Source organism: Sparassis crispa, assembly GCF_003851025.1.
Source record: "Sparassis crispa DNA, contig_000008F, whole genome shotgun sequence".
NCBI lineage: Eukaryota > Fungi > Basidiomycota > Agaricomycetes > Polyporales > Sparassidaceae > Sparassis > Sparassis crispa.
In genome coordinates, this window is record NW_020939755.1 from 1,318,005 (window position 1) to 1,343,213 (window position 25,209).

The 25,209-nt window shown below is 53.7% G+C and overlaps 12 protein-coding genes across 12 annotated transcripts; 7 read left to right on the forward strand and 5 right to left on the reverse strand.

Moving 5' to 3' along the window:
• Positions 1-1,702: 1,702 nt before the first annotated feature.
• SCP_0904430 (predicted protein) lies at positions 1,703-2,890 on the forward strand (the record flags this gene model as incomplete). Its single annotated transcript, XM_027761676.1, has 3 exons — positions 1,703-1,943; positions 1,997-2,068; positions 2,118-2,890. 3 exons carry the CDS (start codon positions 1,703-1,705, stop codon positions 2,888-2,890), a joined length of 1,086 nt encoding a protein of 361 aa, XP_027617477.1.
• Positions 2,891-3,407: 517 nt separating this feature from the next.
• SCP_0904440 (Cytosolic Fe-S cluster assembly factor NBP35) lies at positions 3,408-4,535 on the forward strand (the record flags this gene model as incomplete). Its single annotated transcript, XM_027761677.1, has 4 exons — positions 3,408-3,482; positions 3,531-3,761; positions 3,816-4,461; positions 4,510-4,535. 4 exons carry the CDS (start codon positions 3,408-3,410, stop codon positions 4,533-4,535), a joined length of 978 nt encoding a protein of 325 aa, XP_027617478.1.
• Positions 4,536-4,777: 242 nt separating this feature from the next.
• SCP_0904450 (Mitogen-activated protein kinase SLT2/MPK1) lies at positions 4,778-7,476 on the reverse strand (the record flags this gene model as incomplete). Its single annotated transcript, XM_027761678.1, has 14 exons — positions 4,778-5,697; positions 5,768-5,846; positions 5,899-5,942; positions 5,996-6,028; positions 6,092-6,096; positions 6,149-6,218; positions 6,269-6,285; positions 6,341-6,545; positions 6,593-6,673; positions 6,733-6,742; positions 6,804-6,819; positions 6,872-7,048; positions 7,099-7,200; positions 7,259-7,476. 14 exons carry the CDS (start codon positions 7,474-7,476, stop codon positions 4,778-4,780), a joined length of 1,977 nt encoding a protein of 658 aa, XP_027617479.1.
• A 390-nt stretch (positions 7,477-7,866) lies between these two features.
• SCP_0904460 (hypothetical protein) lies at positions 7,867-10,283 on the reverse strand (the record flags this gene model as incomplete). The annotated part of the gene is made up of 8 exons (XM_027761679.1): positions 7,867-8,935; positions 8,990-9,015; positions 9,069-9,329; positions 9,388-9,511; positions 9,576-9,769; positions 9,837-9,865; positions 9,922-10,172; positions 10,225-10,283. The coding sequence occupies 8 exons, from the start codon at positions 10,281-10,283 to the stop codon at positions 7,867-7,869; spliced, it is 2,013 nt and encodes a 670-aa protein (XP_027617480.1).
• Positions 10,284-10,552: 269 nt separating this feature from the next.
• On the forward strand, positions 10,553-11,662 carry SCP_0904470 (hypothetical protein; the record flags this gene model as incomplete). The annotated part of the gene is made up of 4 exons (XM_027761680.1): positions 10,553-10,715; positions 10,769-11,086; positions 11,141-11,295; positions 11,348-11,662. 4 exons carry the CDS (start codon positions 10,553-10,555, stop codon positions 11,660-11,662), a joined length of 951 nt encoding a protein of 316 aa, XP_027617481.1.
• A 289-nt stretch (positions 11,663-11,951) lies between these two features.
• SCP_0904480 (D-xylose 1-dehydrogenase (NADP(+))) lies at positions 11,952-13,516 on the forward strand (the record flags this gene model as incomplete). Its single annotated transcript, XM_027761681.1, has 9 exons — positions 11,952-12,026; positions 12,076-12,098; positions 12,156-12,300; positions 12,363-12,384; positions 12,439-12,705; positions 12,759-12,819; positions 12,880-12,901; positions 12,965-13,408; positions 13,463-13,516. 9 exons carry the CDS (start codon positions 11,952-11,954, stop codon positions 13,514-13,516), a joined length of 1,113 nt encoding a protein of 370 aa, XP_027617482.1.
• A 560-nt stretch (positions 13,517-14,076) lies between these two features.
• SCP_0904490 (Transcription initiation factor TFIID subunit 10) lies at positions 14,077-14,786 on the forward strand (the record flags this gene model as incomplete). The annotated part of the gene is made up of 4 exons (XM_027761682.1): positions 14,077-14,292; positions 14,371-14,435; positions 14,501-14,636; positions 14,694-14,786. 4 exons carry the CDS (start codon positions 14,077-14,079, stop codon positions 14,784-14,786), a joined length of 510 nt encoding a protein of 169 aa, XP_027617483.1.
• Positions 14,787-15,160: 374 nt separating this feature from the next.
• On the reverse strand, positions 15,161-16,473 carry SCP_0904500 (Uncharacterized mitochondrial carrier; the record flags this gene model as incomplete). Its single annotated transcript, XM_027761683.1, has 7 exons — positions 15,161-15,180; positions 15,239-15,703; positions 15,765-15,821; positions 15,900-16,128; positions 16,194-16,241; positions 16,343-16,366; positions 16,417-16,473. The coding sequence occupies 7 exons, from the start codon at positions 16,471-16,473 to the stop codon at positions 15,161-15,163; spliced, it is 900 nt and encodes a 299-aa protein (XP_027617484.1).
• A 406-nt stretch (positions 16,474-16,879) lies between these two features.
• SCP_0904510 (Xanthine phosphoribosyltransferase 1) lies at positions 16,880-17,993 on the reverse strand (the record flags this gene model as incomplete). The annotated part of the gene is made up of 10 exons (XM_027761684.1): positions 16,880-16,931; positions 17,014-17,037; positions 17,101-17,133; positions 17,185-17,334; positions 17,383-17,414; positions 17,472-17,520; positions 17,570-17,700; positions 17,751-17,775; positions 17,829-17,835; positions 17,891-17,993. 10 exons carry the CDS (start codon positions 17,991-17,993, stop codon positions 16,880-16,882), a joined length of 606 nt encoding a protein of 201 aa, XP_027617485.1.
• Positions 17,994-18,219: 226 nt separating this feature from the next.
• Positions 18,220-19,832, forward strand: SCP_0904520 (hypothetical protein; the record flags this gene model as incomplete). Its single annotated transcript, XM_027761685.1, has 6 exons — positions 18,220-18,362; positions 18,426-18,438; positions 18,495-18,975; positions 19,028-19,176; positions 19,229-19,570; positions 19,629-19,832. 6 exons carry the CDS (start codon positions 18,220-18,222, stop codon positions 19,830-19,832), a joined length of 1,332 nt encoding a protein of 443 aa, XP_027617486.1.
• Positions 19,833-20,010: 178 nt separating this feature from the next.
• Positions 20,011-24,380, reverse strand: SCP_0904530 (hypothetical protein; the record flags this gene model as incomplete). The annotated part of the gene is made up of 15 exons (XM_027761686.1): positions 20,011-20,379; positions 20,433-20,542; positions 20,596-20,830; positions 20,885-21,164; positions 21,222-21,543; positions 21,599-21,699; positions 21,758-21,915; positions 21,975-22,050; positions 22,109-22,530; positions 22,584-23,235; positions 23,282-23,467; positions 23,524-23,651; positions 23,731-23,899; positions 23,951-24,065; positions 24,122-24,380. The coding sequence occupies 15 exons, from the start codon at positions 24,378-24,380 to the stop codon at positions 20,011-20,013; spliced, it is 3,582 nt and encodes a 1,193-aa protein (XP_027617487.1).
• Positions 24,381-24,521: 141 nt separating this feature from the next.
• Positions 24,522-25,062, forward strand: SCP_0904540 (V-type proton ATPase subunit G; the record flags this gene model as incomplete). The annotated part of the gene is made up of 4 exons (XM_027761687.1): positions 24,522-24,524; positions 24,582-24,663; positions 24,725-24,825; positions 24,883-25,062. The coding sequence occupies 4 exons, from the start codon at positions 24,522-24,524 to the stop codon at positions 25,060-25,062; spliced, it is 366 nt and encodes a 121-aa protein (XP_027617488.1).
• Between the last annotated feature and the right edge of the window lie 147 nt (positions 25,063-25,209).

Below are 25,209 nucleotides of genomic sequence, written 5' to 3' on the forward strand. Positions count from 1 at the left end.
TAACTGTGCAGAAAAATCACCAGCCCAGACCAGACATTGCTAGCAGCAATGTAACAATCCAGTATTCAAGAATTGAGCAGATCCTAGCTATGGTTGAGCAGATACATGCGCAAGGTAGTAAAGTACTTCTACGTCACGACTCCGGGATACTTATCTCGAGGAGACCGCGTACGTAACATGGTACTGTCACGGTGGGTTACCGGTGTAAGTCGACAGTTTTCCCATGTATAGGGAAGATTCGGGTCAAATGCGCTACAGCAAAGATCATATCGATAGGCCCTTCCAAAAAAATCCGTTCACAGAGCGGGATAATTCTATTGAGAAACCCCCAGAAACCCGGAAACCCCAGAAACCCCCTTAAGTTGCTCAGCAACCTGGTTTCTGTGCAAGGGAGACCGTTGACAGCCGGCCGGTTTTGATGGGGAGCCGCGCTTGCAGTCTCTTTCTGAAAGTGAGTAAAGTGCGGCCTCCCCGTAGCAGAGGCCTCGCTGCGAAATTGTAAGTTGATTCGGGGCTTACCGATCACACAGGAGCTCGGTACACTCTATGTACGTGAACAGGACGCGTTGGGCGGGACTGACAAGGCTTACGGCGGGTGCCAATTTTCCCTCTCCCTCTCCCATTCTTGCGAAAATTTACTTTAAGAATATGGAGAGTGCATGCAGGCAAGGTCTCTCGATCTCTTGTCAACTGCCATGAGAAGCTGAGCAGTGAGTCTGCCCTGCCTTCCCGCACAAACGATGATGCCAACATGGCCGCCCCAGGAGGGCGTCCGGCCGGAGTCCGAAACTTCCTCCGGAGAGGGAAACCCCACAAGTTTCCAAATTGAGGGGTTTCTCCGAGCAGCCTCAGAAACCCGGGGTTTCTTGGGGTTTCCGGGTTTCTGAGGGTTTCCCAATAGAATTATCCCACAGAGCGGACTGCGAAATCAAACGCTCCGGAAATTCCGGTGGGTGGTGGCGCCACCATGCACTGTGGTGCCACCAAGTCACGCCGCCTGGGCCGCTCGCGCCCGGGTGTAGGCAGTTAAGGTCCCACCTATCGGGAGCTTTCTTTTCGCAGACCGCCCAAAGGCCGCCTCCGCACGCTTTTTTGACCATGGGCCTATCGATATGATCTTTGCTGTAAACGGCAGGAATTTGACCTGGGAAGATGCGCGGCTACCCTGCATTTTACCCTCATATACTTATATGGGGGCTGCCGACTTACAGGCTCTGCCGAGTGAGTGGTAACCCATCTAGATCGTGGAAACGTATGAAATTAGCTGACTACGCCAACTACGTGGCTCAGGTACAGAAAGGCACCTCGTCAGCTACAGCTAAAGTATGTATGGTAAAGTACGTAATGCAACAGTAAATGCGGCACGCCACGATCACGTGCTTGTCACAACTTGACTGAGACGGTAGACCTCAAGTCTTTTTTCCATTACAATGAACCGTTCTCCTTAATTTTTGGAAGAAAACCTTATTCAACACTCTTGACTTGCAGCCGGGGTGACGTGAGAGAGCAGTGTCGTTTACAACAAACTCACTACGAGATGTGACGCAATGTGACCTCCGCGATTGAGCAGATCGTAATCTGGTTACGTAATTTCGAGGTGGCTCAGTTTGTTGCTTGGCACGTCTCAACTTGAATCACTTTGCCACCACGACCGGATTACCTCTTAAATATTTCTCCTTGTGCCTAAGACATAGGTTCAAAGATGACGATCAAGTTGAAGCCTAGTCATTCCCCAGATCCTCCCCCATTCTCTTGGGACGATGTTCCCAGCACTCCACCCCCACCCGCAGATATAAGCTCACCTCCGTCCCCGCCCACTTCATGGCTCTCCGCCCGCGACATGAAAATGTTCGGCGCGGAACCGCTCAGAGAAGAGATAGGCTTGGTGAAGTGCATTGATTGCGGTAAACCTGTGCTGAGAAGCGCAATACTCGAACATGCTGGTGGGTGACCATGTTGCATGAGCCTATGCGCTTCATTCACTATATGGCTACAGAGAACTGTGCTAAGATACGGAACGGCGGAAAGAAGGGTGCAAAAGGAAAAGCAAACGGAGAAGCTGACACAGGTATGTGCATTGTTTCGTCTGCGGTCTGTAATTGCGCTAATTCTGACAGATACTACGAAGAAGGGTAAGAAGCGCAAGGCAGAAGATGAGGATCCTACCCCGGACGATCCCTCCCTGCCCAAGAAGAAGAAATCAGCAACTAAAGTCACCAAAGGACGCTTTAAAGGCCCAGTGGATTACGATAAACAATGCGGGGTCATTAATGACAAGGGCCTCCCATGCTCTCGTTCTCTCACATGCAAGTCACACTCCATGGGCGCGAAGCGTGCCGTTCAAGGCAGATCGAAACCCTACGATGAGCTGCTCTTGGAGTGGAATCGACTCAACAATCCAAATTGGGTAGAACCTGTGAAGAAGGAGAGTAAGGCAGAGAGGAAGGAAAGGAAGGAGAGGGAGAAGGCTGAGAAGAAAAAGTTGGCTATGGAAGCTGCCGCAGCTGCAGGTATCGAGCTCTCCAAGAAGGCGTTGAACACCGTCCTGGGTACGTCTGGCACGAAGAAAGGGAAGAAGGCGGCTGTTGCGGCTGCTGCTGCGGCTGCGGCTGCTGCGGTCGCGGCATCCACGATGGGCCCTGGAGAGGACGTATACGAAAATCTGGATGATATCGATTCCGAAGGGGAGGTGGACTCGTTGGTTCACGCCGTTCGATTCGCTCAGAACCGCGGCGTCACAAGTGTTCCTCTCGCCGTTCCATGCGACGCGGGCTCCTGGTTTGTCGGTCGACGCGAGCGTCTTAGAAGCTGCCAACAATTGCTCTCACAAGCGTTGGTGTCGAAGAGTGCTTCGAGCACTAGCACTGTTACCGTCGGAGGACGGCTGTGATGGGTGCCCACTAATGGATATAACGGAGAGCTTTTCTTCGTAGCATACCAGTATGTATAGTCACTATCTGCCAGTTTGAATGCATTTTTACGACTAATTCCATCTTCGTCGTATAGGTATTATATTGCTTGCGAGGTTTCTCCACCCTCTTTATTGTCGCGCTTTTCGACACCCCAGTTCCTTCCGTGCATCTGAATCTTGCACAACAAGTCCCAACTTGGCTTGCAACATCTCAAGTTTAAATCTGTGCAGTGGAAATTTTCGCAAGCAAGGTCTCTGCCGCGAGGAGGCGGCGCTTCCCTCGTTATGTACAGCATTCTCTATGATGGAGACGGAGGTGCAGAGAATCATTATATTAGTCTCGCATCGGTGACTAAGTGTAAGATAAGATAAGATAAGATAGGATTTTGATGACAAATGATTGCCAGGTGAAGCTCGACGCAGCCGTCACGCAGGTTCCTTAAGTGCGCGATCTACCTACCATCCAAATCGCGACCCCTCCTTCTTCTTTAGCAGCATGATAGCCCTACAACATTCGGTGCCAGCGCCGGACCCATTTTCCGTGCCGACGAATGCGCCAGAACACTGTCCGGTAAATTGACCCACGCTCACACAACTCCTACTGACACCAATTCGGTAGGGTACTGAATCGGAGCTTGCAGGCAAGGCAGATGCATGCGCGGGATGCGCAAACCAAGAGATATGCTCGTCAGGAAAGGCAAGAGGGCCAGATCCGGCCCTACCATTCGTCCGCGCTCGCATGGAGACGGTGAAGCGTAAGATACTGGTTCTCTCAGGGAAGGGGGGTGTGGGCAAGTCGACATTCACCGCCCAGCTCGGGTGGGCCTTTGCTGCAGACGAACAGTTGCAGGTGCGCCATATCGTCGTGCATTTTCATGCTATGCAGTTCTGAGTAGGGTCGTAGACCGGTATCATGGACGTCGATATTTGCGGACCGTCTATCCCCACCATCCTCGGCATCGCATCAGAGCAGGTGCATTCGTCCTCCACCGGCTGGTCTCCCGTGTACGTACAGGACAACCTCGGCGTGATGTCCGTAGGCTTCATGCTGCCGTCATCGAAGGACGCGGTGATGTGGCGGGGGCCGAAGAAGAATGGGCTCATATCGCAATTCCTCAAGGACGTTGACTGGGGTGACCTCGACTACCTCGTGATCGACACCCCACCCGGGACGTCCGACGAGCACCTGAGTGTTGTGCAATACCTGAAGGAGAGCGGCATCGATGGCGCCGTCGTCATCACCACACCGCAGGAGGTCGCGCTGCAGGATGTCCGGCGGGAGATCAACTTCTGCCAGAAGGTCGGAATCCGTGTGCTTGGCCTCGTGGAGAATATGTCTGGCTTCGTGTGTCCCAATTGCAAGACTGAATCGCAAATCTTCAAGCCAAGCACTGGGGGAGGGAGACGGTTGGCACACGACATGGGCGTTGAGTTCCTGGGTGCAGTACCACTTGATCCCCGCATTGGCAGGAGTGCAGACTACGGCGTCAGCTTCTTGGACGAGTATCCTGACAGCCCAGCGAGCATAGCATATCTGGACATCATAGACAGTGAGTACGTTCCCATCTACTCATATTCCAATGCTGAACATTTCGCAGAGATTAAACAGCAACTCGGCGACTGACGCGAGCACTATTTTTTCCACAACATTGCATATGTATCTCGGCAGCTTCTGTATCAAATACATAAAATATTATCCAGCAAGATGTATTATACCCTCTACTATTTGCAGCCGGACAGCGCAGTGCTCTATGCCAGTGCGTGGGTGTTTGCGACTTGTCTACATGTATCTCTAGATCTATTTGTACAACGAATGCATCATCCATGTCCATGAACTTGAGCAGGAATTACAACACACCGCAGAATTCACTCCTTGCACTGCGTTGAATCTCCAGGTGCCTGCGTCTGCTTCTGAGTTGTTCCCTGGGGAGGAGATTCAAGCTCGTGCGGCATCCCTGAGGGGAGTGCCTCATCCCTCTCCACGATGTACCTCCCGATGGGCGCGATGTCCGCCAGGCCGCCGGCAAAACCCTCGCCGCTTTCATAGATGGATACTGTTGACAGTGTGCGCAGCAGTCGCCGAGAGACACTACCGCCATACATAGAGGCTGTGCGTGACCGTGCGGGGACGACGTAGTCCTGCTGTCCCGGAAACACCACGGAGCTCTCTCCCCCATGAGCACTGGCCCCGTCCGTGGACGTTGCGGGTTGATGTGACCTGAATTGCGACGAGGAGTAATTCGAGTATGTCGAGTTGGTGCGGGAGGGCCGCGCGGGCGCCATGAAGCTTGACCGCCGCGCATAGGTCACGACAGGATCCACTTCTTCCACTACAACTTTGCCTGGCTCGGGAACCTGGGCATTTGTATGACCGTTGGTTTCCTTGGCCGTCCAGTCGACATCCTTAGCAGTCTCCGTAGCTTCAGGTGACTGCACAGGCTTCTCCGGTGATACCGCTGCAACATGTGGAGATGGCACCCGATCTGCCTTCTCCGGTGATATTTCCGATTCTTTGCCTCGCAAGCTCGGACTGCGCGTCGACCGTTCGTCCGCACCCACACTCCTGACCTCCCGCCTGTAGTCCTGGATCTCGTTCCACAGGGCTTCGCGGAACTGGTCAAGGGTTTCCAGTCCTTCTATGAATGTCCAGCGTCCGAACTTCTCAGGACAAGTGGGTTCATCGCCGACGTCATGATATGAGGAGAGCCATGGATGTTCCAACGCCTCGGCCACCGTGATTCGTGACGCCGGATCGAATGTGAGCATTTTGGTCAGCAGATCCACCGCTACATTTCAGGCGGTCAGTTAAGCAGTACCACTATAACATCGACGATAGATAGGACGAAGTCGGCTTACCCTGAGGATCGGCGGTCGGGATGACTTTTGAGAAGGGGACTGTTTTCTTGATTGGTAGAGAGCGAATATAGGCTTGTGCCTAACCATTGTGAGTTAGAACCCGTCAAGCATCTTGCAGCATATTAGCACACCTTCGGGCTGCCTATCCGGCTGATAACCTGGTCGTCTGGCGTACCTAAAAATAGGGCATTTAGCTTAAGCTGAGGTACAATACCATGCTAGCTTTACCGAGGACCTGAAGAATCTGGTTGAGTTGATCAACTAAGAGGTGAATGCGGAAAGAGTTCAGATACGGAGGCATCATGGCGAAGCAGAGGTGCTGACCATAGCTGCAGGCGGAATCAATTAGACGGTCGGAGTAACAGTAACGACAACGCTTACTCTTTACCCTTAAACAGCGGTCGGCCCAGCATCAATTCTGCAAAGATACAACCAATTGACCATACATCGACTGTGACGGAATAGTGAGATTGAGTCCACGAGCAAAGAAGAAACACCAACTTGCTATGTTATAACCTCTGTGAACAGCGATAAATCAGCCACTAAGTTACGATATCTGAGTATTTCTCTTACTTGTATGCCAGCATTATCTCAGGTGCTCGGTACCACCTCGTTGCCACATACTCCGTCATAGCCGTGGGATTCTCGTCTGGTGCAGAGTTGAAACCCCTGCTGAGACCGAAATCGCAGATCTTGAGTTCGCAATCAGCATTCACGAGTAGATTTCCCGGCTTGAGGTCGCGGTGGATCACCGAGGCGGAGTGAATAAATTTCATCCCTGGCAAGAATTCAAGAGATGCTAGGTGATAGAAAAGAATGTCGGACCTCGTAAAATCTGATAAACGAAATACTGGACGTGTTCATCTGTGAGTGTCTGACCTGATTTGATGATTTGGTGCAGGTCCGCTGTACGAAATGAAACTGGTATTTGTATATGACGTCACTGGAGTGTGAAATCCACAAACCTTCCATGGGCTTGAATTTCAGCAAACATCATTTGAGAACGCGAGAGTCCATATGAGGAGAAACTACGCACCTCCATGAAGATGTAACTACACTGAAGGTCAGCTTGTGACGAGTGATTTACACGTGCAAGACACTCACATTTCGCTCAAGTCAGGGGTACAGTCGACGTCAATTAAACCCGTAATGTTTTCGTGCGCGAAATGCCTAAGCAAGGTGATCTCCCGCAAGGCACGTTTCGCGAGCTGGATCTTCTCGGTGGCGCGAGTGACCATCTTGATAGCGACCGGTTCTCCTGAGATCTCGTCGGCTGCGGATCTGCAACATCGGGTCAGAACGAAGTCGACGAAACCAATGTTGAGTTTGACATCACGAAACCGTAGGCCCCGGAGCCCAACTCTCGGATAAGTTTCCAGCGCTTTTCGACATGGAAGGCCCTCCCGAAAGACGACATAAGAGTATGGTATCCCCTAATTATTACACGAGTCTTAACCTAGAAGCGTCACAATGCAGACGCGATTGGCTCACCTCCGGTTGAAATTGTCATCGGGACGGCTGCGCGGTGAATTGCGGGTGCGCGACCTGCCCCTTCTACCGTTGGAAGAGCTGGGTGAAGGTGCTGACGAGGAGGACTCTTGCTTGTTGTGTCCGTTGGATTCCTCTGCCGGCTTATCGCCTGGCGGTGTTGGTTGATCAGACTGGTCTGCAGGACGCGCACCAGACTGCTCGGGCGAGTTATGCACCATGCCGGTGCAATCCCCTGTAGGTCAGTTTGCACGACGGTGGCGACGTCTGTATTGTCAGATGAAGCGGGGCTAAAAAGCGAGCGAGATGGTGGCGAGACGAGAGCAAGAGACAGGGATGCAAGCGATGACATAACCGTAACGTAGACTGCCACACAAGTCAGTCGAGACGTTCTAGATGGAAGATCCCGATTGTAGACGCGTACCCGCGCCACCCACGCGTTTAGCTTTTTGTCTCTCGCGCGTTATCTCTGCGAAAACCTCCGCGAGCACGGTCGCTCCCGGAGCCGCATCACCCACGAATAATAGATCGACGACAGCACATACATTTCAGTGATCTAGTACAGACGACAGGTATACAACCCTTCTACACATCCTCCCACGGGAGGTCAGTCAAAGCAGAGCGACAGCATCCAAACAAGCGGGTGGACTGTCAGACGTTTCAGAGGCGGCAACAGACGAGACCTTGTCTTCATTCTGAAAAGCTTCCACTCCAGAACCTTCCCTCACCTCCGCGGCCTCTGCAGCTTGACAGGAATGGGCCGTACTATACGTCTCTCCGTCTTGCACAGAACCGGCCGAAGTGACCCGTCCGCCACCATCGGTGATGCAACCCTTGCGCCTCTCCTCGTCCGCGGAGTGCTCTTCAACACCTTCAGGTGCAGTGTAGGAACGCGTCAAAAGACGAGCGCGGCTAGAACGTCTCTCTAAGACGCTCCCTTCCTCAACAGCAGCGCGTATAGGTTCGCCAGCCTTGTGCTGCAACGGCGCCGATGCCGGTGTGCCAGGGCGTCCGCGGCGACTCTCACGGTGGCGTGCAGCGGTCGTGCTGCTCCAGACGACACGTCCACGCCCATCAGTCAAGAAAGGAGGGTCGGCATCTTGCAAAGCTTCGAACTCGGATGGTGAGCTCCTCACTTCTTCTCTGGGTTCCTCCACAGGCATAGGCGGCGTCAACTGGACTACACCGCCTGACCCCAAAGTCTCGATATCCAGCACGTCTATCACTCTTCTCTCCAGGTCATCTGTCTCGCTGAGCACAATCTCTGTCTCCCGGGCAATTTTTTCATCGTCCTCCAACCGACGGGCCACAATTTCACTTGTTTCTTCTGTAGCAGCACCTGGAAGAGAACGGGCATCGCCGATATTACCTGTAGCTAAGTCGGCATCGAAGCGTCCACGGCCACGGACAACAGTGCTGAAACGCGGACGGGAGTCTAACGTTACATTCGGACCACGAGCTGATATGATTGGCAGTGAACTCCTGGCAGACGGGGGAGTCGACGGACCCACAGACTCCTGGGTCGGTGACAGAGGAGCAGGAGAGACACTGGTGATGCGCTCCAATGGCTCAGCAGGAAATGAGAGTGGGGCAGCCAGATCCGCAGGAGGCGAACGAGAAACGTCATCAGTGTCGCCTTCCGAGATCAGGGGATCAACCGTTCCAAAGCGATATGTCTGTCTGCCGACTTCCATGAGATTGTCCAGCCCCATGTTGGCCATGAGGTTCACCTACGACGTCAAATCCAAGATTGCATTGATCTATCAGACATCGATGAAGGAAGGTAACGCAGGCCAAGTTAAGAGTGACCTACCAGCCTCTGCATTGTTTCCATTGTCGACCTGTCAACAACTGTCCCGGTAGCGTCATCTTCGTTCTCAGAACTGGGGGTTGGCGACCAATCATTGAAATCAAAATCCGCCGCAAGCGATGGCAGTGCAGCCCCCATTGCGAGAACGGTTTCACTAATATCGTGGAAGTGGTCGAGCATACTCCCCAAGTTATGCGTATCGTGATGAGTCATGTTCCTACGTTGTTCATTATATCTTCGATCCCCCTGCCGAATCCTGTAGATCTAAGCGCCATCGATCATAGTCAGTTTATAGGTGGACACGGCGACATAAACTGCACACCTCCATGTAGTAATCAACACCAAACGCGAAAACGAATGGTGAGCCGTCTTCGTTCTGGTGCTGATAGAAACAATCCTTGCCGAAGGGGCAGAAGCGGTCGTCCGGCGGAGACGACTGGAAGTGACTAGGTTCATGAGAACACAATCACAACTTATTCGACAAGAGATGTTAAGACAGACTGTACACACCGGCAAGGTACTCGAGCCATACTGGCTTTGTATTTGGCGATAACTGCAGCCTTACCAGGGTGTCCATCGGGATAAAAGCGGCTAGAAGGAGTAACGAAACGGGAGGAGACGCGGCAGAAAGGGCACTTCTTGATGACTCCTGAAACATTGACATCTTCAGACTTGCAACTGGGATCGCGCCATTCCTTAATGCACTATCAGGTGGGTTGAAGTTAGCATTGTGCCTCGCGGTGCTACATACATAGGGACGCAGGACCGCACCTGTACACAGAAGATGTGACTGCACCCCTCTGGGCATTCAGAGTCAGCTGCAACTTTCTGGCAAAAAAAGGCTAACGAGCCTCACCAAGTAAACCATATGTCACTGGCTTCTCATAGCAGATGCAGCAGAAGTCATCCTCTGCGTCTGGCTCTGTTGCCACCGCTGAAGATCGGGTCTGAGGCTCTGTATGAAGAAACCAACAGTCGGTGCCTCTGCGACAGAATCCTGCGGTGTAGTACCGACAAGTCTTGCACTTGTCGAAGGGCGTATATTGCTCAGCTTCGCCGTGCAGAAACTTACATTTGTCGCCAGCATAACATCCTCGGGATGTGTTACTGCAAATAGGGTCGATCAGGCCATCGATATCCTCTGTTCGTAGAGACTCACTAGTATCGACATATTCCTCGAGACTTCGATGTAACTGGCCGGTCACTGGGAATGCTCATGAGTCAGTCTGCCAAGTTTACAGCACACGTTGACAGAGATGCGAGAAAGCGAGCTGCCTGTCGAGTATCTCAGAAGCGTGGATAGACAACAAACGCGAGATCGAAAGCAAGAGAGAAAAGTAATACACAAGACAACCAGCCGAAGGTGATCGTACTTGATGAGAGGAGTAGAATGGGCCCGGGGCGCTTGGGACGCTGAGGCTCCTTCCTTTTTCAGAATATTTGTCAACACTGTGGCGGATTCAGAGTTGCGCTCTCCACTCACGAGCATGTCGTTGTTGTCGACGTCCACGATCAAGAACCAACTCTCGTATGCCCTTGGAGTGAAGGCGCCGATATATTGGCGCGTATTGCAACAGTATCTGACGGGGCGAATTTCTCGAGTAGAGTTCGACGAACAGGTCAAGGAATGTCTTGAGACTACACATCTTGGTACGCTGTCCCGATGTCATGCAGATAATTAGTTAGGTTGACTTGCTTTGCAGTGCAGCTGCACAATTCGCTCATAGTCTCGTTGTTTGATACCTCAGCTCACCTTGCTCCTCCAACACCTCCACCAGATTTACCGAAACTACCACCTCGCAAGCGCCGCCGCACGCTGCCCTACCAAGGTGCTGACAATGCTGATACAATGACGCTGAGATCATCGAAACTTAAGAGATGGACTGTCGGAATGGGAAAACGCGAGCGTGACCGGATTCGTGCCATGGAGCCCTATGCCTTAACAGTGGAATCACAGCCACAGAGCTATAGCGACGAAATTGCTGCCGAGCGGGGCGTGCGGCTTCTACCCGAACGCGGTGGTATGTCTGGTCGTTAATTTTGTCGTAATTTTACTTGTTAACACCAATCTGCAGAGTCTGCTGGAAGTCGTCTGGCTCTGCACCTCGGGTCGTCCACCCGCAGTTTCTCCTTGCAACACATGGCTGAGCGCATCAACCTGATATCTGCACAACACAACCTAAGCCCACCGTTGAGGGCGGTCAGTTCGCTGATGATGCTAGCTTTTGAGGTACGTGATGAACCCGTCCATGGCGCGTAGTATCCAATCGCACTGTTCGCAGGCCAAGCTAAAGCAACTGATCACGCAAGCTCTGGCTCTGACGTCCACTTCGCTCGCAATTACATCCATACGTACTTCTTCGAAGCACTCACACAACCATCTGCTCTCCGCAACGTCATTCGACACCCTCTTCACTATTTCTCCTGCCGTCCTCCCGAACAAGTCGGCCGCTGCGATGCGCCTGGCGTTGGGTGACAACGACGAGGAGGAGGATTTCCCTCTCAAAGACGGGGAGGTCAAGGACCAGCGGTGGCAGATGCTCGCACTGCTGGGCGAGCGGAGCACCGTGAAGGAGGCCCTGCGGACGTTGCCATGATAATGTAATGTGTTTCTCAGTACCTTCTCTTTTCTCCACCTCTATTAAGTTACCATGATGTCGTCCTCTTCTGCATACCCCATGACCCGATGATGCACATCGTCATCGCTGTATATTTACAGCGGTATATCCATGAATACACAGCTACGATTACGGAGGAACCGGTCCGCGCTCAAGATGATAGTTTTCCCGACGGGTCACCGAGCAGGCCAGCCTTGTGGTCTGGTATATAACCCTCAGAATAACTATCAGCGATGGAAGCCTGCCTGACCATAGTATACCTATTACTATGTCTTCCACTCAGCCGTTTGTTTTGCGATGGGGCATCGTCTCCACTGGCAGAATCGCCATGGACTTCGTGAAGGTTAGTGTGAGCGGCACGAGGGGATGACTTCAGCTGATGTGCGTGGTAGGACCTTCTCGTCGATCCCAAGACGTAGGTTTGAGAGATGCATTATGTTTGGTTCCTTTGTTGAACCGCTCCACTTCGCAGGCGTGGAACTGAAGACGTTGTCCACAAAGTCGTCGGTGTCGGCTCGCGCAACACCCAGAAGGCGCAGGAATTCATTGATACGTACATTCACGGTGATAAATCCGTGAAGGCATACGGGACCTATGCCGACCTGTTCGCAGACAAGGTATGCTCTCTTGAAGCCAAGCGGTACTCAACAAAGGTCCCTTACATTTGCACGTTCTACAGGCAGTTGATGCCGTTTACATCGGTATGCATACAATTCTCACAGCGAGGTTTGCCATCTAATGGTGTGTTTGCACAGGTACACCCCACACATCCCACTACGAGAATGCTCGTGATGCCCTGCTGGCGGGCAAGCACGTCCTGTGCGAGAAGCCTACGACTTCCAACGCGGCCGAACTAAAGTCCCTGCTGGCACTCGCGGCGGATAAGAAGCTTTTCTTCATGGAGGCAATGTGGACACGCTTCCAACCGCTCACCAAGGAGCTAAAGAAGATCGCAGAGGAGGGCACCCTTGGTGACCCGGTTCTGCTGCACGCAGACCTGGCTTTCGACGTCGACATTGCACGTGAGTAGATACGCTCTGAGCTCTGAAAAGGGCGTTGTTGATGATGGATGCAGATGTGCCCAAGACACATAGGATGATTGACCCCAGTCTTGGCGGTGGTGCTTTGCTCGACCTGTGAGTGGTCTCAGCAACTGAATCTTCTCAGGTCTAGATATGCTTATATACACTTACCAGAGGCCCGTACCCAATGATCTGGGTGAGGATGTTTCATTTTCTCTGACGGAGGATTGAGATCCGACGACACTTGCGCTGTGGACAGACTATCCTTGCTCTGTTCGAGCATCCTTCAAACAAGGGTGCTCATCCCACGAGCATCAGCGCCTCTATGGTGAAGACTTCCCTTACCGGCGTCGACAGCAGCACCAGTTGGACCGTCAACTTCACCAAGACCCTGCAGGCCCAGGCAATCCTCAGCGCTAGCATCACCGTACCCTCAGCGAGCTTTGGTGCCACGATCCGCTACCGCAATGGCAACATCATCGTTGGCACTCCCATCTTCTGCCCGAAGCAGTTCACAGTGCAGTACTTCGACAAGCCCGGCAGTGGAGTAATTGTGAGAGAGGAAACCAGGACATTCAACTACACTGGCAGCGGGTGGCACTTTGAGGCGGACGAGGTCGCTAGGAGTGTGAGGGACGGTAAGCTCGAGAGCGACTTGTGGACGCACGAGAAGAGCATCATCCTCATGGAGACCTTCGACGAGGTGAGTCGCCGTTTTTTTCCACGGTAGGTTTATTTTACTGACTGTGACATCAAGGTGCGCCGCCAAGGAGGTTACGTGCTGCCGCCAGGCGTGGAGAAGGTGCTCTAATCGATTCTTTGCTGTTGGAGAAGGACATGTAAGGGAAGACAACTGCACATGTATTCAATGTGTAAAACATCTGTGCCCGCCCCTGATGTCGGGCTATGTACTTCATAACATTTGACAAGATTCACAACTGTGCCTAATAAAGCCGACCACGACAGACCTGGGCAAAGAGTCAGTTCATGTCAACACTTACGCAACAGAAAATGAAGAAAATATTCAGAAAAAGCGAACATATCGCCAAAGCAACTGTCCGAAGGTAGCTGAGATAGTTTTCTGCAGCGCAGTGTGTTGTCCACTGCTAAAGCCAAATGCCTCAAACATCATAACAAGGTAAAACGTCTCCGCCATGGGAAGAACACTCACATTCAATGAATCACCTCAGGCAATTTTCAAAGATCGATGAGCTACGCAAAGGAGAGGAACGAAATTTGAACGAGTAATCGAAAGACTGAACGTGGCGGAGATCGGGAGGATGCCCTTTTATAGCGCAGACGCCACAAACTCCGACAACGTGACGAAGACAGGCATCAGCGCTTCACTGTATTCGTCTCCCGACCACCAACATGTCGACCTCGTACCAAGAGGCTGCCCAAAGCACGGGCTACTACCCTCTCACCCCTGCACCGACTGCTCCACGGCCATCACAAGCCTCACCGGATTCACAGGGCGCCAGCACGTCCGCGGCGCAACCGCAGTCGTCGCGCCAGGTCACAGAGGAGGCCCGTAAAGACCGCTCCCTGGCCGAATTCCTCCTTATGCTAGATGATTATGAGCCTTTGGTGCGTGAAATTCCGCTGCATAGTGCACCCCCAGGATGAGAAGGAACAGAGAAGGCGCTGGATTGACCCTTTGTGCAGGTACCCAACGAGGTGACGGACTACTATTTGCAGCGTGTAGGGTTCGAGTGCGAGGACGTGCGACTGTAAGTGTGTGACTCTGTGTAGTGCAGGGTCGTCGAACTCGATAATGGACATGGACACCGCTCAGGAAGCGTCTGCTATCCCTCGCCGCACAGAAGTTCGTCTCGGATATTGCTGCGGACGCATACCAGCACGCTCGCATACGGGCGAATACCGCTGGGGGCCGGGCACGGACAACCCAATCAGGGCCTGCGTCTGCCCGGGTATGTATTGAGATGTCCGTTGTACGTTGGCCAGTGGCTGATAGTTGCTGGCCTTAGGACAAAACCAAGACCACCTTGGCGATGGAGGACCTCAGTGCTGCCCTTGCAGAATATGGTATCACGTCGCGCAAGCCGGAGTTCTACATGTGAGCGGCCATGGGAGCGTTTGGAGGTGTTTCACAACAGAGGTCATATCTGGAGACGGCGCTGCCGTGTTCTACCCTCTTTCCACTGTCATCTGCATTTGTATTCTAACGCAATAATAACATACGGGTTTGCTGTGCAGCACAGTAGCAGAGGATTTCAGGGCCATACCTCCAGCTTATACTGTCTCTCGAGTGAGCGCGTTGTGCTCCCTCGACATGTCCACAGCGATAATTTACCCTTCGTTATAAGACCCGTCTGTCCATTATTACGATGAAGCGATCTCAAAATATACTGTAGCTCGTCGAATAGCAGAGGGTAACAGGAACTCCAACATATAGAAGAGCTCTCGCCCTCACACCGTAAAAACAGGCCCCGTATTATTCCCGTATCGCAGCCTCTAAAAGAACACGAGCTCGTCACGATCAGCTTGGCGAATAAGAAGTGGGAACACTCACTGAAGAACTCATATGATAGCCAACATAGTGCGTTGCTCGGCATAAACGTCAGTACGCGTGGTGAGAGTCCCCGCGAGAATCCCTTCAGTCCATCCCTCTTCCAAATGATCCGGAACGCGTCCGCAAGCCCCCGACATTGCCGAATCTCTGGATCGTGCGACGTACCCCTCGTCTGCAATATCGTTTTCGCCACATCCAGCGGCGTCGTGACGGCGCCCCCAATCGCGCCCGCGAGGCCGCCAGCAATCATATGTGTCGCAGGGGAGTAAGAGCCGGAGGGGTTGAGCAATGTCTTAAGTTGCTCGTACGCGGTAAACTGCACGGCCGTGAACGGCACGGTCATGGTGAGCGTAGTGGGGTACGAGATATAGAACGCGCCGAGTCCCTCAGTACGGTACACCGTGCGGGCGCAGACGATGGGGGACCGAAACTCTGACTTGTGTATCTGCATTCTTTGCTTGATCACTGTAAGCAAGCGGTCGTGGTTGGCGACGCGCCGGCAGTGCGAGGGTACCAGGGATCTCACCGTCAAATGGATTCATCAGCGCATCGCTCGCAATTGTAGCGGCGGCCCCCGCCAGTGCTGTAGACACGTAGAACGCAAAAAAATGGGCACAAGCGCGTCAAAAGACGAGGCGCAGGAAAGGGTGACCGCACGTACATGTAGCAAGCCACTGATTCCGGTTTCCTTCAATATTTCCGCCCGCAAGCTCCTTGATCGCCTCGTATGTCCCGAAATGCACCGCATGCGCTGGGCCCGCACCCAGGATTACCGATGATACCCCTCGCCATAGAGCGCGCATTCCCTCCGTAGATGATATTCGGGTGAAGGCATTTCCGATTCCGGTATACACGGCCGACGGAGATGTCGCGAAAACTTGCATTCGCGTCTGGCGAATGGGAGAGATATGGTGTTAACTGCGAACTCATGAGAGTAATGGTGGAAATTACTGACTTTGATGCTGTCTACAGGGTACATGACTGCATGTTCCGTAATTCCAGCCTAATAATCGGAAATGTCAGTATTTTCGAGCGCACGAGGTGCATCGAGACCGCCCGAGCAGGGAGAACTGCTGTATGCACGATGACGCGTCAGACACTCACCATCGCACCTGCCATCATGTTGGTCTGCATCTGTCCGGTGAGTCTTTGTGCTACGTATGGTATGCCAAACTTACACCAAGCGACGCGTTTGCGGGTAACGCCTCGTACTCGATCTCCTCGACAACCTCCATGGCTCAGCGATCCTCTGCGCGGTGAGGGCGCGGTGCGAGATGGGGAAGAGGAATCGCGGAGATGGTAACGCGCTCGCTGGCGTTAAGAACTCTAGGACAGGTGCTGTCAGGAAGATCGCAAGATAGTCACGATGGACAGCGCGTATCCTGGGAGCGAGAAGGTGACGCTGAACGCGTGCAGATGGGATGGAAGAAGCAAGCGTGGCAAGCTCTGGAAACAGTCAAGATCACGGCGGAGGGCGATCGTATATATGCGCTACTACACGCCGTCGCCGCGGAACGCGCAGTCCGTCCGCGAACAACTTACGAATACAGTAACATGACCGCTACACACTATCCATAAGCCTCAGCTATCCTCGCGCACATTGCCCGAAACGCGTCCGTCGCCGTCCTAGTCCTCGCCAGCCTACTCCGTCTTGTGTTGCTCGCGCGCAAGCCGATCGTGCTCGTCGATGTCGCTAAAGCACAATATTTGCGGTTGAAAAAAGAAAAGAAAGGCAGTTAGCGGAAAGAACCAATCAGGGATGCCGGCAAGCTCACATGGCTTCCCACGGATAATCTAGCCTGCGCGATAAGATAACAATTCAGTGCCCGTACGCCATCGGCCAATCAGAACAGCCAACCTACCAGAGGTCGCCCACCTCATGCCCGACGAAGTATCTGCCGTACGTCCCTTTCAACGCGATCGTCTGTAGGCGGAGCCACACTTACGGGATCGATGACGGCAGCTCCCCGTGCTTTGGCTTCAGTTTGTTGTGTACTACAAACACGGCGAACTCGGTTCGTTTCGCATCGCGCTCGTGCGCGGGAAGTGCCGCCAGCTCGCGCTCTACGTCCTTCTGCAGCTCCGAAATCGCATACCTGTCATCGGGATAAGCCGGCACGACAACCCTGGTACATTTTACTCACTGAAGGGTTTTGCGGGAATCGTCGACCTCGTCCTACGAGGTATTACACCGGTTTGCGGGACAATAGAACGCAAGGTGAAGAACACATACGACGATGAGGGCCCTTCTACCAAGAAGTATCTTCCCTGACTCGGGGCCACTGCAGCAACGTCAGGGAATGACGTGCAAAGCTAGAAGTTGATGCATACAGCCACTGTGTGCGGATGACCTCGGATCCAATCTGTTCAGCGGTGGTGCCTGGGAGGGATTCGTAGAGGGACAATCCGATAGCATGGATAGGAATGTTTCGATGTGTTGTTTCATCCTTCAGGAATGTCCGCTGCAGTGACAGGGTCAACAATAGCACATGCAGAAGCAGGCAAGACGCACCAGAACTCGGGCAGGGAAGAATCCTCTGTGGAAAAGTTCAGGTCACCAGCAACGGTGTTAGAGGCATGCTCCACTTGCCCTCCGCCTGCACAGAATACCGTCAACTTCGCGACCAGGGCTGATGGATGCGCGCTGCCCACCTATAGCAATGAGCATATCGGGTTTGAACGCCTTGATCTTTTTTGAGGCCTCGAATATGAGCTTGTGGATTTCATTGTAGGTTATGCGGTAGTGTTCTGGCATGTCTGACGATGACCAGTGGAGAGAAGACGGCAAGATTTATCGAAAAGGGATAGCATTTTGCTCAGGGAAATCAGGTTGGCAGATAATCGACTTCGGTTAGATCAAGATCTCTCTTAGATTTGCATTCAACGAAGTCATTTCTGCAGCAGCCCGTCCCCAGCTTGCGATTATCTTTGCTATCAGCTATCAACACATTGGCTGACAAGATTACCGAACACTAACACCCATGACTGATCCCTCTGGGAGCGGTGCATCTGGCTCTACGCCAAGAGCAATCGCAAGCCTCGCAAAGAAGCAGAACGACGTGACCAGGCTCGGGGCGCACAAGCTCAAGTTCGTGCCCACGTTACCCACCAGGCGGAAGAAAGAGTGAGTAGGCTGCCAAGTGCCCATTATCCCTCTGCTCATCTCACAGTACGCGCCTTCCCGCAGAGATGTCAAAAAAGTGCGTGTCCTCCTAGCGCACTCTTGTGGGCGCTGTGCTAATGCCCCTACCGGAAGGAAGACGTCGCGGCACCGCCACCCTCTGCAGACCGTGGCAGGGGACGTGGGGATCGTGGTCGCGGACGTGGGCGGGGGCGCGGCGGGGAGGGCAGAGGGGCGGCGCCTCGTCCCCAGGTGGAAATGACTGCTAGCGGCCCATTCGCCATGGGTCCAGCTATGGCGGGGACGTCCGCCCGACGTACTGCACCCCGATCCAATTTCACGCCCATCGTCCCACAGGGCCTTGCCGGATCCACGAAGCTCGGGCAGGGCCTTACACAGACGAAGGCGCCTACGCTGAAGAAGGAGGAGCTGGATGAGGACAATGAAGAGGTGTATTCGGACCCGGACGAGGGAGTGGAGATCGTTGATATGGACAATATCAAACTGATGGATTTCATGGCGCCGGAGAGCCTGGCGAGGGAGAGAGCCGCGGGAAAGAAGAAGAAGGGGCCGAAGGTCAAGAGAGCGGATGCGCATGTTGATAGGAAAGGCAAAGGTCGGTCGTTCCGAGTCGTTGGTGTGTTCCAAGGCTGATAGAGATCTCACAGGTGTAGCGAAAGACGAGCCGATGGAGGTAGAAGAAAAGGGCACACCAGAGGTCAACATGGCCAACGCCGTCGACCTCAGCGAAAGCGAGGAAGAGGAAGAACTGGAAGACATTATAGACGATTTTGCTTTGGCCCATGACATGAACGACGTATGCGCCATGCTAAATTCTGCCCTCCCCACCATAATTGACTCTTGCACAGGACACGAATATTCGGCAAGAACGTCTATATTTCTTCCAATTTCCTACCCCCTTTCCGACTTTTGTCTCGGCCTCGACTGAACCACCAGACTCTGGTATGGCTGATGACACTCACGAAGAGGATGGCGGGAAAAAGGTCACCTTTGCTGACGACACTAAGCCTCCAGCACCAAGTGCTCCAGGAACACCTGGTCCGTCTGCACGCGCGAAGACCGAGAAGGAGAAGGAGCCGGAGAAGGAGAAGGAGAAGGAGGAACCAAAAGTCGACGGCGTTATTGGCCAGCTCGAAGTATATCAGAGCGGCGCTGTCAAGATGCGGTTGGGCAATGGCATCGTGATGGACGTCAGTACTTTCTCGGTTGCAAACGGTCAACGTCGGACTGAAATTTCCTATTTGCTAGGTCACCGCTGCAACACAGCCATCATTTCTGCAACAGGCCGTATATCTCGACCCGACGAACAAACGCCTATGCGTCCTCGGAGAGGTGAACCGTCGATTTGTCGTCTCTCCCGACATCGAGACGCTATTGACGAGCATGGAGATCGCGGAACAACCTGTAACGTTTGATCTGGGCGAGGACTTGATTTCCATGGACACTACATGATGCGTTTCCGCTCAGGCACTCGGCTGTCCTGGCAGTCCTCTACTTACAGCATGCATATCTTATGAGATTCCGGTCAGTGACTCTCCCATCGTATTACGTGCAAGATGAGTATCAATGCTACAAACTAAAAAGATGGTACACTATACATACCGCACATAGAGATGACACGCTGCTAATGTCATGATACTGTCGGCGCTACCGCCATCGCGAAGTCTGGTGTTGGTGTCGTATCTGTGCTACCAGCCCCGTCGTCCTCCCCGAAGATATCCAAGAAGCCAGCGACACGTGCCTTGTTCCCTGGTTTTTTCATGACATAGTCGCGCAGACCCGCTTTAAGGCTGGGCTGCTTCTCTACGAGTTCCCGAAGCTGATCTTTCGGCAGTTGCAGAAGCGCGCCGAAGCTAGCGGGTGCGAGCAGTTTCGCGCACCGGATAAAGCCCTCCCAAAGGGGGGGGTTAGTCCAGATTTTTTTGGTAATCAGCCGGGTCAGCAAGGTGGTCGATACAGAGCCCACGAGCGACCTGTATGTTGTGACAGCCTGGATGACCTGGAAGCCTGAGTCAGCCTCACAAGCCCCGTACTTCCGCGAATGATACTCACAGTCCTAAGGAACAAGGTTGGCAGCACTGGCTCATCAACGAGTTGATTCAGCACAGCTGCGATGACTTCAGATCGGAAAATATCAGTCATCGAGAAACAGATAGATATGGCTAAATCGCATATCGTTAGCACGTTAGAGATCCGTAAACCTCGGAGGCCCTACCTTCGATCGCGCTCTTGAGCCCGATCTCTTTCTCAGACTCGTGTAACAAAACCATCAGTTCTCCCGGTGTGAGCAGCTCGCTATGTCGTACCCGCGGCAAATTTGACGTGACGCTGCCGAATGTCTGCGGAGGGGTTGTCACAACCGAGCTGAACACCGAACGGACCAGGTTCTTGGGCTCCGGCTGTCCGTTGAGGATGGATACGATCTGTGGAAGGTACCGCCGAATATCCGCCTACACGAGTCAAGTTCACGGAACGCACAGCCCTCCGTTTCTGAAGCGACGCACCTTGTCCATTTCCGCGATAATCGGGATGAGGAATCGCGCGTCCAGATCGCGCTCGTTGACAAGAGATTTCACTAGAGACACTAGCTGCGAACTCGGTCGGCCATGTTCGGTGAAAATATTCAGGACACGAAGAGCAAGAGACTCAGCCCCAGGAGGGAAGGTCCGCAGGAGCGTAAGAAGCCTCCCATGAGTTGGACCCAACGCGCGGATCAACGGTGTAATTAAGTGCTGGATGGTCTCCTGGACCGTCTGTTCCATACCGCCATAGGCCGCGAATACCCTGAAAAGAGGCGATCAGTCCAGGGGGGCGGAGACACGGCGGCTATGAATAGCTCACTCATCTAGGAATTCGGGCACCTTTGTGGAAAGCGCGAAGAGAAGCTCCACGTGCTGGAGAATCTGCGCGTTGCTCGCTGGGAGCTCCAGCTGTTCCGGGAGATACGGTGTCTGAATGATGTCTTCCGGCGGCAGCTGCCCGTCCTCCATGTTCTCGTCGTGGTCGCCATTCGTTTGCACGTCAGCCGCCTTCTCTGCGGACGGACGCGACTGCAGGCGACGGAGCAGCTGCAGTGCGAAGTCGCGGGTCATACCGTCCATGGGCTGCACGTCCGGTATCCAACGCTTCACGGTGTTGATCGCCGCGCCTCGGGTCACCTTGTCTATATGAGGCAGTATATGTCAGAGGCGTCAGAAAGATCAGTGTGAACGAAATACCTGGGTGGGTCGTTAACTCGAGGAGCATGTTCATTGCCTCCGCCCGGAGAGAGGGTCTTTGCGATACAAATTCGCGCAGTGCCGCAAAACCCACTTGCCGTCTGCGAAGAAAATATGGCAGATAAGCAGCGACTCTAGATCAAAATTGTTCAGTCTCACCGTTCGGCCTCGACGCACGATTCTCTCAGCAGGTTCAGCACATCCTGTGGTACGGATGGGAGGTCGATCAAAAATCGTGAAAAGGCCCTGTCCTTGCCGTCCACGTGTGTCTGGTATACCGCAACTATTTGGTTGAGCCATATCTCATAATTTGGTGGCTGCCGTGAGTGCTATTCATGAGAGGTACAGCACGAGACACGAAAGGAACGAAATTTACCCAATTATGATCCCTGGATGTTTGTATCCGATCGTTGTACCATTCCTCGTTCATCCACGTTGTTGCCAGTCGTAGTCTAGTCGTAGAGACAAATATGAAGTTATATCAAGTTGACTTGAAACAGCAAGCCGCACCTTCCAGAAAAATCGGCCATAATATAGTCGCATAATGTTTGCCTTAACCTGTCTTGACGCGAGTAAAAACCCGAGGACGGTACAACGTCCATGGCATTCTCCTGTTTCTCCGCAGAGCCCTCACGCTCCTCCCCGGCAGACGGGTCAGTGGGCCGCGTAATCAACCGGACGAGGAGGAGCATCCACATATCGGACCCAGACGATCCTGCGGCATCGTCGCGCAAGGGCTCCGCGGGCTCCAAATCCTTCGCGCCATTCCATATTCGCGCGAGTGAATTCCGCACGAGCGCACTGCGGTCCTCGTGCGAGACCTCTTTCGGTGGGGGCAGCTTGAAGCCCGTGAGCTCCAGGTCCGGGACAATGTCCATGGCTTGGTCCATTGCTGCCTCCTCGTCCGCCGCCCCTTCTTGTCCGCCCGAGAGCTACAGACCACGTGTCAGCGGGTATGCGGTGCGATTGACAATGACTCGCTTACCTCCAGGTTGAGCCTATCGGGCTCGTACTCGATTTCTTCCTCGTCGATGTCCATCTTGAGGGGGTCAACCGGTTCCTCCTTCACGGCAGCCGTAGAAGGCGCTTCCGGAGGGATAGCAGATTCCCGCGGTCCCGTGGGGGGCTGCACTTCGAGTGCAAACATCGTAGCAGGTGTGGCCGAACGAGGGCCTGTGGGCGTACTGTGCACATGCACAGAGGCAGGAACCGACGCTAGTGTCGAAGTTGACGCAGCACTAGTACCATTAGCATTCCCAGCGGTACCCCGGCTGTGGCGGTACGCCTGCACAAGTCCCATGAGCGTGGCCTCAGTGAACGCTTGCAAGTTCGCGATGATGAGGTCGGTGACAAGCCCGGCCTGAAGCGTCGTGAAGTCGAAGTTCGCAAGCTGTGCCGAGGAAGAACTGGACGCTTCGTGTTCAATTTTGGGCCGTTTCCAATCGGGGGCGTCGGGCACAGGTGTGCCAGAGGCACCGCGCTTCCGCGACGCTTCGGCGGCGGCGGCGGCAGCTTCTGCCTCTGCTGCTGCTGCTTCTTCCTCTTCTGTTGCCTTGCGCACCGCCTGCTCCATGCGGGTGGCTTGTGTCGAGAGAGCGGCGTGGATTTGGGTAGAGAATGCCGCGCCTTGGGGACCCCTACAAAGAATGAGCTACAAGCTATTACGTCGAATTAGAACCATACCGTGAGATATGCATAAGCAGAATCCGAATACCCTTCTCCACACTCTTCACACTGGCTGGTGGAAGCCCTTCGAGCTTGGCAGGGGTCCATTGCGCCAGTGTGGAGACCACCAGTTCTACCAGTGCTGGCCGCAATTTCGTCAGGGACGCCCAGCTGTTTAGGATGGCAGATAGCATGTCCGGGTCGCTGGAACGGGGATGGAGTTTAGCGCTGCTGTACGAGCGCTCGAGCATGGCACTTACTTGCTAGTGTACAAAACTGTGATCACGCTTTCTAATAGTTTCAGGGCCTCCGCCTCCAAGATGGGAACGGATATGAAAGGGTGGTCTGTCGGGCACATGGACAAATTCGGGTCGTTCTTGTTTTGGAGCTAGACAGACACCAAACGATAACGCAGACAATGATGAGTCACGCCAAATATACGGGAGCTAAGTGCGGTAGATAGCTACCCTGGGATCGCTGATGCCGCGCGTCTGCACGAGGATGACTTTCTGCATGAACTTGACGGCAGCAAACTTGACACCACTGTTCACGTGTGGGGCCCATACAAGTTCCAATATCCTGGCCTTCGCCTGGGTGAGGACGTCCCATTGTTGGCGCATGTTGCGATTCGCGCACCTACATGCAGCGTGTGAGTAGAATCCCCGCAGCAGGAGCAAGTCCACGTACATCGCGCGGAAGAGCAGCGCATACACCGTTGCAAAGCACTGCACGACGACCTTGACCGTGTTGGTATTCGCATCATTGAGCAGTGCAGTGAGCGTCTCTAGGGACTGCGAGGCCACTGCGATATCAGACGCAGAGTTAGCAAGCACAGGTGTACGTGAGAGATGAACGCACACTGCGAGCGGACTTCGACGGATAAAGACGAGCGGCATATGGCAAAGTGGAGGAGGTCGAGCACCCAGCGTTTGAGTAGAGAGTCTGCCGCGCCGAAGACGGTCTTGATGAGGGTCGTGCAGAGGATGGGGATGGGACCTTGATGAGCTTCAAGGGATTCACGTAACGCTGCAAGAAGTTCCGCCTGCTCCTTTGAGTCCGCGGGAGCGGCAAGGGCAGCAGAAAGGGCCTGGAGAGGATCTAAAGGCGCACTGGCCATTTTTCTGGCTGCAGCACGTTAACAAGCCCGACTGCTGTATCAGCCTGTATATTGCTCGAGCGTGTAGTGGCAACGGGCGCCTCCGAACTATGATCACGCCCAACACTGGCGGAGTTTCAACCTCACTTGTGCTCTCTGCCAATGGTCCGCCATCTCTCTCTCTCCACGCCCGACGTTCTGCTAACCACGCTGACATCGCAGGCCGCATCTCAGTCACAGAGTATTCAGACCCTCCTCGAGGCCGAAAAAGAGGCCGCCAAGGTTGTCCAGCAAGCCCGCGAATGTCAGTACGAGCACCGCGCCGCATACTCTCCGCCGGGTGCTCATCTCTTCTCTCGGCACAGACCGCGTCCAGAAGCTTAAGGACGCACGCGCGCAGGCCACTAAGGAAATCGAAGAATACAAGACATTGAAGGAGGCCCAGTTCAAGGCGTTCGAGGCTTCCGTGTGTCCACAGCCTGCATCTCAGACGTATGCTCGGCTAACTTGCACGTTCCCCTAGCACGCCGGCAACACCCAGAGCGCGCAGGCCGCCGTGGATAAGGAGACCGACATCAAACTGAAAGAGATCACAGCGTCCTACAACAAGAACCGGAACGAGGTCGTCCAGAAGCTGCTTGACCGGGTTGTTCTGGTCAAGCCCGAGCTTCATCGCAACCTGAAGAAGATCGGGCAGCCATGATCGTACATCACATCGCATGGACTAGATTCTGCAGCACGGTTCGTACTACGATGTAATAATTGCATGACATATATACCCCATAGGAACTTCTTCACGTAAATTCAACGATCCGCGAGGATACTTCGGCATGACTGGTAGACGAAGTAT